Here is a 12,763-nt window from a genome sequence, read left to right as displayed (position 1 = left end):
GGAACAGAGTGACACACATATTGTCCTATTGACTCTTCGGATGTGGTATTTGAAGCCCTCGTCATGAGCCGACAATAACCAATCAGACACCCGCTTTAGTGTCTGTCCCGCCCCTATGGTGTTTCCTATTCAGCGGTCGTGGTGCTAGTTTACCTCATACAACGATCTACTGAAGGGACCATTCGCGGCAATAACATTATAATACAAACTCAGGAATACTATCAGTAGTGGGATTTTTTCATAAAGACAATTTTATTAGCGATTATCGTGTATTTGTGTCGGGCGGATTCCTCGGTCATCTTGTTCCTGGCTCTGTTAGCCGGCTAATCTCCAGCGAGCGACAAAATGGCTGAATCGGACAAATTAAACATCGATTCGATCATCCAGCGTCTTTTGGAGGGTAATATGCTTTATTCTTTTGTATTATTATTACAAACTGTGTCGTTTTTTAATGTTTAATAACGGCTAAGCGTCTGAAAGCGTAGGATTGTATTGGTGTTCATTATCATCTCCAATCGAATGTACATGTAGCTCTGTATTATTATGTATAAATACGTAGCACTATCAACCCAATTCAAATATTTATTTGCACCATTTCCATGTTTAATACATATAATCCGAGCAAAACTTCAGCGCATGCGCAGTGCGTCAATCTTCGCGTTCGGGAACGGAGGAAGCCACAAACATGTCACCAGTGCAGTGTTGTGCTACATTTCGACTTCCTGCCAGATTATAGCCCCCCTCTACAGACAGCTACATGATTGACAAATAGAGATGGAAGAAATACCTTTGACAGTAACATCAACAGTCCTTCTTGATGATGAGAAATAGTACGTTATTACACCATGGTGTTTTCATATGCCCAACACTGATACATGCTTATTAGTTAAAATCAAGGGAAATAAATGTGTTTAATCTGAGTAAACTGTTAGTCAGCACATCAAACAGAAATGTAAATGGATATGTTATTGTATGGGTCAAAGAATCCAGAAACTGGGGAAACGGCGTTGCACAAATCTAGGTAAATTGACAATCACACATAATATTTTTTTAATATATATAAGGCATGAAATGTTTTATTACTGGAAGAATCAGAAATCCAAAATTGCATGCTCTCATAATTAGGTACTTATTTTGAAGTATTTGCCTTGCGACTGCTAAAAAATGGGCTTGAGCCCCTGCCCCTTTAATCATGAAAGTGCCCTTTTCAGTCGTATCGCTCCCGGAACACAATTTCACCCCTGCCCCCATAGAGGTCTATGCACGCCACTGGTCAAAACACGTTTCACACTACAGGACTTAGCATCTTATCGGCACACAGTTTGCATTATATGTTATTTCAATGTGAGTGTGGTAGGGCTGCTCGATTATGGAAAAAATCATAATCACGATTATTTTGGTCAATATTGAAATCACGATTATGTAACACGATTATTTCACATGACTTTGGGAATGTGTTATATTTATTAAAAATACACCTTTCGACAATTCAATTGAAATTGTAACATTTGTTGTACTTTTTGAACTATTAAAATAAATAATATAACATATTCGAATCAAAGTATAAAAGTATTCACGTAAAAATGATAACCACAAATAAATAAGATCAACAATATGGTTCGGCTATGCTTTTCATGTACGTCTAACATTAGTTTTCAGGTACAGAAATGTATCAAATGTAAAATAACATTGCATATTTGAGTGCATAAATTAAAGATTAATCCTATTAAACTTACAAAAGCTATTCAATCAAGAGCGGTGAGTGATGTCCTTGTCTTTTGTTGTTTGACATTAAACAGACAGCAGTAAAGGCTACTGCCCCTTTAAGACCTCGCGTCTTCTTTATCGACTGTATAAAGTTCACTTAAGGCATATACAGACTATGTCTGCTAAGATACTCATCAAGATGGACATGTTGACATACGTTTTGTGTGAGTTTGTCCGTTTAAGAGCAAGACTTGAAAGAGAACTCAATATTTGCGCGCTCTCGGATGAACGCACAGAGACACATTTTCTCACAGCGCGCGCGGCTTCTCATTCTAAACCTAAACCCTAAAGCACTAAACCCGGGTGATGACGGTGAAAACGACTGGTCATATTCGAACATATGGCAGCACTCGCAATCTCGCATGCATTGAACAAAGTTTACAAAGAGAGAATTATTTGAAAAATATTAGGGGAAAAAAGGACGTTTACACTGCACCCCTGCTCTCGTCAGTTTTTGTTTCTTTATTAGATTGTCATAGGTCACTCTGTTTAATTTTCAAGTGGTTAAACAAATTCGTGATGTTCCCTTGCGTTGCAGCCACTGCCATGTAGCAAATCTTAGCATGTTTCTGCTCGTCGTCTGATTCCTCGAAGCCAAACTGTTCCCAGACAACGGAGTTGGTTTTGCCTTTTTTGCTCACCAAACGCTGCTGTAACTGCCCTCCTTCTGCCATCTTTACTCGCGCCGAGTTTTTACATTCCAGCGGATGATATGCACACGAGTCTCGCGACCTGAGAGAGATTTGTGGGTTCGGGAGGGGCGGATGTGCGCGTGCGCGTTTCATTCAGAACGCAAGGCAAAATAATCGTTTTTTCTCGATTGTACTATTTTGGTGATCGTTGGGAGGCAAAATCGAAATCGAAATCGAAATTCGATTAATTGCACAGCCCTAGAGTGTGGCAAGTAGTTTGACATTTCAGGATTTCCCTATTCAGGTAGATAGTTGCAAATATGGCCATGAGTGAACAGACTTTCCTTGAAAGAGATTTTGTTTACACGCACAAACAGATACATAAACAAATATGTATGTATTCATAATGCATTTATGCATATTTTTAGCAGTTACACCACTAGTAAGGTTAACCTTCTGTGTCCTTAATTTGCAGTGAAGGGCTCAAGACCTGGTAAAAATGTTCAGTTAACTGAGAATGAGATTCGTGGATTGTGTCTAAAATCTCGGGAAATCTTCCTTAGCCAGCCGATACTGCTGGAGCTGGAGGCACCACTCAAGATTTGTGGTAAGTTTCTGCTAAACCTTACACTGTGTTTTGATTTTAAATAGTTCAGATGAAGCCAGCTTTAAAAATATAACTCTTTCTCTTTCTGCAGGTGATGTTCATGGTCAGTACTATGACCTGCTCAGGCTTTTTGAGTATGGAGGATATCCTCCCGAGAGTAACTACCTGTTTCTGGGAGACTATGTGGACAGAGGCAAGCAGTCACTGGAGACCATCTGCCTGCTGCTTGCCTACAAGGTCAAATATCCAGAGAACTTCTTTCTTCTCAGAGGAAACCATGAATGTGCCTCCATCAACAGGATATATGGATTTTATGATGAATGTGAGTATGCTTTTTATATGGGTGGATGGTATGACATGTTTTCACTGAAGAAACCTAAAATCTGTAATTTGACATTAAACAATGTGTAAAACAAGGAGTTACAAAGCTTAGCTTAAAAAGTATAATATAACAATTTAAAATATAAATATTGCATAAGCATTTTTCTCTTATAGAGAACACTACACAGCATGTTATATGGTTTACAAGGAGGGGATTCTATCGCACCTAGGGCTGGACAATATGTTAAATAATATCTTATCAATATAAGATTATATTGTCTACCTGGGCCCCTCCCCTATCCTCAGACAACACTGCCGACGTACACCGTAATTCGTTACTTTAATTTAGTTTTTGAAAAGCTAAAAGTTTGTTTTACTTTTTATTTAAATCAGTAAATATTCAGAAACTGGTACAGATAGGCTGCTACTAGGGCTGGGCGATAAAACGTTAACGATATGTATCGTGATAGACACGTAATCGATATCAATAAAAAATGCGTTCGATAAAACGTTTTTTTTTTTTTCTTCGTTGGTCGTGAAGCAAGTTTGGTTGCATGAACAAAGGCACTCACTCTGTGGTAACTAAGCAACGTAGGGAGTGACAGGCTAACAGCCAATCAGGTAACTGTATCAGGTTTGGTTACGCCATATCGTTGTCTCGTGTTGGATTCATTCTTCAGTAAACAGAACCGGCGTGGAGTGATAAGTGGAAAATGAGTGCCGCAGCTAGCGAGGAAATTGTTGATAAAACAGGAAAGTCAGCTCGCCAGTATGGCAGTTTTTTGGATTTTATAAGTCTGACCGTCGTCCCCACCAAGACTGGTCACAGTCATACAGTTCACTTGTACCCCTTTTCCACCAAGGCAGTGCTAGAGCTAATTCAGAGCCAGAGCTAGTCCCAGTTCTTAGTTGGTTCGACTGAGGAGCCTTCTAAGAACCGCTTGCTTTTCCACGGCTGAGAGCCACAACAGAGCCATGTCTTCCGTCACTAAATACGTCTAATCTTTCTCAGCAACGGCAATGTTGCCAAGTCTGTGGTTTTGCTGCGGGCTGTTTTTTCATGTCCGCGGGATGAAGCGACCCCAATTATGTGATATTTAGCCCCGGGAATGCGAATTTTAGTAGGGAACCATGCCAAAAAACACATATTTTACCCCGAAATGTGATTTTTACTGGGGAATCCCCCCCCTGGAACGCGATTGGGCTTGTTTTGAGTAGCAATTGGGCAGGTTTTGTTGTGAAAACCTGGCAACCCTGGGCAGCGGGAAACATAAACACCAGGCTTGCGGGAAACATAAACACACCAGGCTTTTTCGAGATGCATCATCACTGCGTAGACCGATCCACGTATGATATATATATATATATATATATAATATAATATAATATAATATAATATAATATAATATAAAAAACACGCATGAGTGAATCAAAAGCATAAGGAGACATATGCTCTCGCTGGACTCGTTATCGTACGGTGATCGGTCTCTGCACAGCACCGCTGCGAACAAGCCTTCCATCAACAAAGCAAACGTTGCGTTACTATTGATTCACATGGCTTTACGATCCTACATCGGCATCAAAACCCAACGAAAACACAGCGAATCCAACGCATTCATGCAGTTCGCCGTAATTTGTATAGATGGAGATTACAAACGAGCAGCAGCTGTTAGCTCCATTAGCTGCTATTTCAAAAATGGCGGATCTCCAGTTTGTGTTCGTCTTGTTGACCCCGCTCCCAGCGCCTGACGTAATCGGTTCTTACTTCTAGCCCTGTTCTAGCCCAGCAATGTTTTGGTGCTACTTAAGAACCACTTTTCCTGGCTCTGAGCTGGGGCTTTGGGTGTGGAAACACAAAGAACCGATTTGAAACTAGGCTCTGGCTCCGATCTAGCTCTAGCTCTGCTTTGGTGGAAAAGGGGTATTGAAGGAGTGAATGAAAACAAGTGAGCGATTTCGGACAGGCGCTGTGTGTACATCGGCTGTACACTTGTTATTGCGGTGCAAAGTGGGATAGAATGAGTGCACTCAATAACGTCCACTATGGTTTCGGACACCACTTCAAATGGCTGTCCCCTCAAATAATGCCCTATTTAAGGGCATAGGGGGCGATTTCGGATTCAGCCTTTGAAACTACATGGGGAGGTAATGTTGCTCTGCAACAGTGCCTTATGACAAAGCATCTAAACGGTAACCGTTACAAAGAAATAACACTGCACCTTAATGTTAAGAGATAATTAAGTGTTCATTGTGATTTTAGACTTGTGTTTATATTTTAACTATTTGAGTGTTTTCCATGGTTGTGTTGACATTTCTGCATTTATAATTGAAGGGATTATAATCCGAGGAAGGTTAAGTTTAAAATAAAAATTATTAAATGTAAAACATTTTTCTCCTGGTCCTTATTTTAAATGGGTCATAAAACGTATCAATAATTATTGATATCGACCGATATGAAACCCTTATATCGTGATACAGTTTTCAGCCATATCGCCCAGCCCTAGCCGCTACCATTTGATTTTTTCCAGTCTAACTTTGCAAAAGGGAAGAATACTTTTATATTATTTTTTAAAATGGGAGAAATCACTCACTGCCTATTTCAAATTTATAGGATACAGTTCCCATTTTTCTAAAGAAATCATAAAAAAATATTTGGCAACTTTCTTTCTTTTTTTGTCATCATTTTTAACATGCATTTGCATGCAACCTTCATCCAACATGCAACCTTCCTATGTTCGCTTCATTTTCATATGTCTAATGAAAAGTATTTAAAGACCTGATATTACTATATAATATTAACTAATAGAATAACATTAATATTAGAATAAAATACTAGATTAGTATTATTATACATTTAAAAAACAATGCACTTTAAAGTCCAGGTACTTTGTTTTCCTCTGTTCAGTTTGGTTGCCAAAAAGGCGTTGGGGCTCTTAATTTTGCTCTCAAAGTACACAAGATTAATGCATTTATATTTTAAAATGTCTGAACATGCACATGTTTTTTTGGCAGGTAAAAGGCGGTATAACATCAAGCTTTGGAAGACATTCACAGACTGTTTCAACTGCTTACCAGTAGCTGCTATTGTGGATGAAAAGATCTTTTGTTGTCATGGAGGTATGCATTTTTTTTTTTTACTCGTTTTTTTGTGTCTTGAGGGAGTAATTTCAAGGAAATTTTCTTAGTGTTTCTCATATTTTAAGACCAGCTCTGCACTTTCATAATTGAAGCTAATTGTTTTATTCTAATAGTCAATTTTTCTGGAATGTCTACATGAGGTTTAGAGAAACTTTGCAGACTGTTACAAAATCGCCATCAACTTGTCTGCAGGGAATAATTTTGTCATTTTGAAAATTATGAAATGTAGCATTTTCCTTACTGCTTTTGTATAGCAATAATGTTCATATTTACTTAGAATTTAAAATGTTGCATAATTCTTAAAGCGCAGGTCTGACAGGAAAGTAATGTTAAGAGTCATCAGCATAACGAACACATGAAATTATTAATTTCTGCAAATTAAATGTGAGCGTCTATAGAAAGAACCTAAAATGGATTCTTAGGGAACACCACAAGTAACTGGTACACAAGAGGAGGAAAGATTCTCTGTTCAGACCTGAAAAGTTTTCTCCTTTAGGGCCACTACAAACCACTTTAGGGACAAACTCTGGAACCACACACTCAAGCAGCTTTAAAGAATGTTCTGTGCTCACCAAAAGCAAGATTGCACAACCCAATCTTAATTATCTACAGTTATTCTTAACTACAGGGGTTTATGTAGTTAAAGCAGTGGTGTGTTTTGGTAAAAGTTACAGCAAAAGGTCTGTTCACATGTGAATAAATCTTTTTTTATACATTCATGTTGTGTTCAGTGTGAATGGTCCTTTAATTTCACAATTTAACACATTGTCTTAAGTAATACACATAAATATTCAAACTAAAATATATATTCTAAATAAAAAAAGATTGGTCAACCACATTGAAGACTGTAAGTACCAGTAGTTAGTATTGATTAGTTGATGGTTGGACTCACTAATTGACCCTAGTGTCAAGCTCTTCAGCTTACAGCTCTGTTTTGGAAAGCACATAATAGCTTATTTTCCTGTAAAATGTTATTTATCACATCAACAGGTTTGTGAAATAGTCAAGGAATGGTGGACTTTAAGTTCTTCATGTGCTTACAAGTGTGTGTGTGTGAATTAACTTCTAAACGGCAGTTGTATGGTTCTTTTCTTAGGTCTGTCTCCTGACCTGCAATCTATGGAACAGATTCGTCGTGTGATGAGGCCCACAGATGTTCCCGACCAGGGTTTGCTGTGCGATCTGCTCTGGGCTGACCCCGATAAAGATGTCATGGGCTGGGGAGAGAATGACCGCGGTGTCTCTTTCACCTTTGGGTCTGATGTTGTGGCCAAGTTTCTCCACAAACATGACATGGACCTCATTTGCCGGGCCCACCAGGTAAGTAATTTAGTCCATTGAATGTTGTCATTGTTGCATTCACTCATCTAAAGAAAAAAGAAAAGGTGAAGAGTTGAGGGAGGCTAGACCTGGAAGTAAGAGAATGGCGGAAACGGTTTTGCTAAGCGTTTGAAAGGAATTTGGAATTTACCCATTGTCACTTTAAGTTTCACGCCTTGTTAATATTCACCAGAGATTATGTTTGGAACTGTTTTTATAAATTGGAATTATGAAACTGGTGCTGTATACATGGTCGCTGAATCGTACAATCACACCGGTGTGATTAGAACGGTCAGTGCATCACATGATCAACTGCTGAATTCAAATGTGCTTTCGCTCGTTGGCTGGTTGGTGTGTTGTCATATACAACAACAACTTTTCGGTGTTATTTTAGGTTTCAGACATTTAAATACACAAGTACCAGCAAAACCATACATTTAGAGTTTGGAAAATACACACTGATGTCTATGTAAGCGGCAATAATAATGCTTTCCATTATATTTGGACAAGTTTTATTCCTATCAGATACACATTGTGTAAGTAAGGAATAATTGACGACGGCCCGTTTAATTATTAGAAAAATAATGCACACCTGAGGTGGTGATGCGGTAACGACGGGAAGTGGCGTTACACCTCGGGTGTGCATTATTTTTCTAATAATTGAATTGAGTCAATTATTCCACTTATACTATGGTTACCACAGCTCAAGACATCGATCCGATGATATATTTAAAGGGATTCGTCCGGTTTTTTAACTTAAATCGCTGTTGTGAGTAGGACTATTTCTTCCGCGTCTCATCCAACGGCTCTTTTGCTAGTTCCGAAACGTCATTTTAAAGCTGGTAACGGAGGCTTGAGCCGTTGATAGCATTCTACTGCAGTTATTAATGAAGTTATTAGAAAGAGAGCGACAGAGACATAGAGAGAGAGAGAGCTTGTGTGAATTAGGCTTCCTCTGTGCGTCTCTAAACAGCGCTGTTATTACCTCGCTAGTGAAAAAATTTAATGTGTAGCCTTTAAAGGGTAACGTCAGTGATTTAGCATCAAGCTTTGTATTTAAACTGGGTCATGTATGCAGTAGAAATGTGAAATTATTTTTGAATTTGGTGCCTTCTAGAATGAGAAGACAGAAAATGTATTTTTGTCTCGTGGATGAAAGACAACAACTCCCAGAATGCACTTGCTTCGCTGCCCTACGAGGCCACTCCGTACACCGTCGTTTTGATCTTCATAGTAATACAATCATTTTGTTCAGTTAGAGAATAAACACTACAATTAAAAACTGAACGTGTCTTTTCAATAAAGTGTGAGTGAGCCGAACGGAAGTCACGGCACAGACGCAGCAGTGTCAGATTTCCTCAGCAGTGTCAGATTTCCTTCATCAAGAAGAGCTGAGGTAACGTTAAGCGCCAGTCTGGCACGTTTTCAGATCGCATATGGAAGCTAAACTATCACAGGAGTTCATTGAAAAGTTGAAACACTCACTTTACTCTCCACCGCGCTCCGTTATTATGAATGTCCGTGTGGCCGTCTGTATCTTACATTCTGTGAGTGAGATCTCTCCCCTATGGGTGGTTTGATAACATGCGGAACAGCTCCATCTAGTGGCTGTAGTTTTAGCCTCTGGCCAAAAAAATCCTCCGATGACACAATGACGATATTTGCGTCATCTGAATGAATTTTCCAGAAATAAAATCCATAACTCTCTCGTCTCAGGGGGATATGAGGGGGGAAAGTACCATAATTTGAATATACTACCTGGTTTCTACTGATACAAAGCCTAATGCTAAATCACTGAAGTTACCCTTTAAGTTGCTACACTTTATACTACGGGGCCGTTGAATGCTTGACTCTGATTGGCTGATGAACGTTCTAATCGTCTGTTATGTTGTTGTTTTTTTTAGTCTTGTAATTTCCGTTATTACAGTTAACTATGCAAAGTGATATGGAACTGTAATGCGGTCAAGAGAGCTGCCTGGAACTATGTTCGCTGTGCGTTTCCCAGAAAATAATTGCACACCTCAGAACGTTCATCAGCCAATCAGATTCAAGCATTCAACGGCCCTGTAGTATAAGTAACTTTTAAACTTCATGTAACATGAGGGTTCATACTGGAGAGAAGTTGTTCTCATGTAATCAAATGCAGGAAAACATTTCTTAGGGTGTGGTGAGCTTGTGTCAGGGGTGTGGGTAGTGAGCCGTTGGAAGAGCCAACATGCGTCACGATGACCAACAATAGGAAAATTCAACTGCAGTAGCCACCGTTCAACCTTAAGAGGGCAGCACTCAGACGTTTTTACACCATATATTGTAGAATTAAAACCCTTTCTACCCAAATATCAAAACATTTACTCGAATCAATGAACAGCACTAATAAAGCCCCAGTCTTGCAAATCATTAACTAAAAAAAGTTGGTTTAGGGTTTAGTTACCCTTTAATTGAGTAGGATGCATTCTTGTATGTCAAGTTTTTGTACAGCATTTGTGAAGCATAAATCTTCTGCTGTCTGAACAGGTGGTAGAGGATGGCTATGAGTTCTTTGCTAAGAGGCAGTTAGTTACACTTTTCTCCGCTCCAAACTACTGCGGAGAGTTTGACAACGCAGGTGCTATGATGAGTGTTGACGAGACCCTGATGTGCTCATTTCAGGTTTGTTTGTGCTCTTATTTACATTTTTTTACTACTAGTAACTAACCAGGGATGCAAACTGCTCCCCTTTAGACAAAATTCATGTTTTTGGAAACAAAGTTTCCTACTGAATATTGCATACCGTATGCACTGTAAATGAGAGTTTAGCTTATGAAGAGCATGCCATGACAAGATTGCAAACCTAATGTAGGTTTATTTACATGGACAACAAAATATTGAATATATCATGAGTATTCAATAGATCCCCAAGCCTGGCCTCATTACTCATTTTACCTGCCCTCTGCTTTGCCAGATTCTGAAACCAGCGGAGAAGAAGATGCTGTCGTATAGTGGTGCGGGAGGATTTGGATCTGGTAGACCTGTAACTCCTCCACGAAACGCAGCCAAGGGCGGCAAAGCCAAGAAATAACATCAACTACTGCAACGCGCCTATACATCCTGTCCATCATTCTACCTCTCCTTTTCCTTCTCCTCTTCAACTCCAAACACCAAATCAGTGCAGGGCTTTTTTTTTAGCCGTCTCCAAGACGAGACTGCTGGGAATCTGAGCGGTCATATATGTGTGCTTGACTGAAATGCCCTTGTGAAGTGTGTCGGTTTGTATGTGAAAATGGTTTTGTTGTGCGAGTTTGTGTGCAAGGGTTTTTCTTCTCTTTTTCTTTTATTCTCTAGTAACTGCGCACCTTTTACTGCGTTTTTAGCTGTTCTGGTTGACTTTTTTTCTTCTTTTTTTTTCTTCCAATACATCTTCACGTCTCCAGCCATAACGTGATAATCCTTTTTAGGCCATTTTATTGGACCTACAACACCCTTCTCGTCAGACCAAGCCTCAGGGTCCAGCTTTTTATCCCCACTGTGGGGACAGACTTTTCCATTCCCCTCTAAAGCAATCTGAATGGAGGTGATTGTGCAAATCACTGCCAGTCTCTTTAATGTGAAGCTTCGTCCAAGTGCGTGTCTGTTTACAGTAGTTATTGACGGCACCCTGCACATTTTTACACAAACCTATTTTGGCGCATCCTTTGCTTCTTCAAACTGCACACTCAGGTAGTATTTAGCCTGGCCTGTGGAAATGCTCTGTTTGGCTATTTCTTTTGGGGGTGGGGTAGCACAATTTTTTTTTTAGGTTGAAATCATGCACGATGTGCAAATAATAACAAGTGTGAATGTCTGCAACGTGGGTGCCATCGCTGTTGATGTGCAGAAATGCACTGTTCACTGAGTGATTGTGGCTGTGTTCCAATTTGTTAACTGCAAAGCTCACTTTTTCCTGTCAAAAGGACTTTTTCTTTTTTAGTAGTCATGAATTTAGCCAATAAAGTGAGAATCTGGTGCAAATTCTGAGTTTTTATTTTGTATCTATTAATGTGTTAGGACACTGGATTTACAGAGATTTGGACAGTACATTCTGATTAGCTTCTACACTATTATGTTAGCATAGAAAACGATCACTAATTAGATACTATGCAATATATGCGTACTTAATAGTCTGTCAGTATAAAACTGTGAGCTAGAATAAAATACCAAAAGACAAAACCATTGAGGTCATGTGACGGAAGTGTGTTAAGATGTGGGTTTTGGCCTACAAAAACACATCATCCCTGCAGCATTCTATTCATTTGATGAATTAAAGCTCAAGTTTATTCTTGATAAGTTTTGCACCAATAGAATATTACAGTTAGGAAAAGAACATGATTGGTTTTTATAAGTTGCTAGCAGAACAATCAGTAAGATATTTAAATGTTAAAATAGCAACAGTGCACAAATGGTTGTTTCACTCTGTCACCATAAAATCAAAAATACATTTTTAAATGGAATATTTATAATTTATAGTAGATGCACACAATCAAAAAAAAAGTGCTCTTGTAATCAAAATAACTTCCCTTCTCTCTTGAAAGGACTTGACATTTCTACTGTCGTAAGGGCGGGACAACCAGTCGCTTGCATGAGATCCCAGTAATAGCAAACGTAAATGATCCAATCAAGTCCCGTGCTATATTGTTTTTAATGTCCAAGCAGCTGTTTCACTATACAGTACCTGTCAAAAGTTTGGAAACACAATTATCATTTTTTTTAATAAGTCTCTGATGCTCAACAAGGCTGCATTTATTTAGTCAAAAATACAGTAAAACAGTATTATTGTGATATATTATATTTAAAATATTTTCTATTTTAATACATTTAAAAAATTTAATTTATTCCTGTGATGGTAAAGCTGAATTTTCAGCATCATTACTCCAGTCTTCAGTGATTCTTCAGAAATCATTCTAATATGCTGATTTACTGCTCAAGAAACATTATCAAGGTTGCATTTTTTTTTCTTGCTGAT

The 12,763-nt window shown here is 38.7% G+C and overlaps 1 protein-coding gene across 2 annotated transcripts; it reads left to right on the top strand.

The window, feature by feature from the left end:
• The first annotated feature begins 88 nt into the window (after positions 1–88).
• ppp1cab (protein phosphatase 1, catalytic subunit, alpha isozyme b) lies at positions 89–12,305 on the top strand. 2 transcript variants are annotated; one of them, XM_079801195.1, is made up of 7 exons: positions 89–400; positions 2,875–3,006; positions 3,098–3,328; positions 6,340–6,444; positions 7,562–7,785; positions 10,300–10,434; positions 10,727–12,305. In XM_079801195.1, exons 1-7 carry the CDS (start codon positions 346–348, stop codon positions 10,841–10,843), a joined length of 999 nt encoding a protein of 332 aa, XP_079657321.1. In that variant the 5' UTR covers positions 89–345; the 3' UTR covers positions 10,844–12,305. The 2 variants fall into 2 exon arrangements, with proteins under 2 accessions (XP_079657321.1, XP_079657322.1); XM_079801196.1 differs by having other exon boundaries at positions 107–830; positions 10,727–11,959.
• Positions 12,306–12,763: the final 458 nt, after the last annotated feature.

Source organism: Gobio gobio (assembly GCF_949357685.1).
Source record: "Gobio gobio genome assembly, chromosome: 20".
Taxonomy (NCBI): domain Eukaryota; kingdom Metazoa; phylum Chordata; class Actinopteri; order Cypriniformes; family Gobionidae; genus Gobio; species Gobio gobio.
Note: the sequence above shows the minus strand (reverse complement) of the source record. Positions and strands in the feature narration are given on the sequence as shown.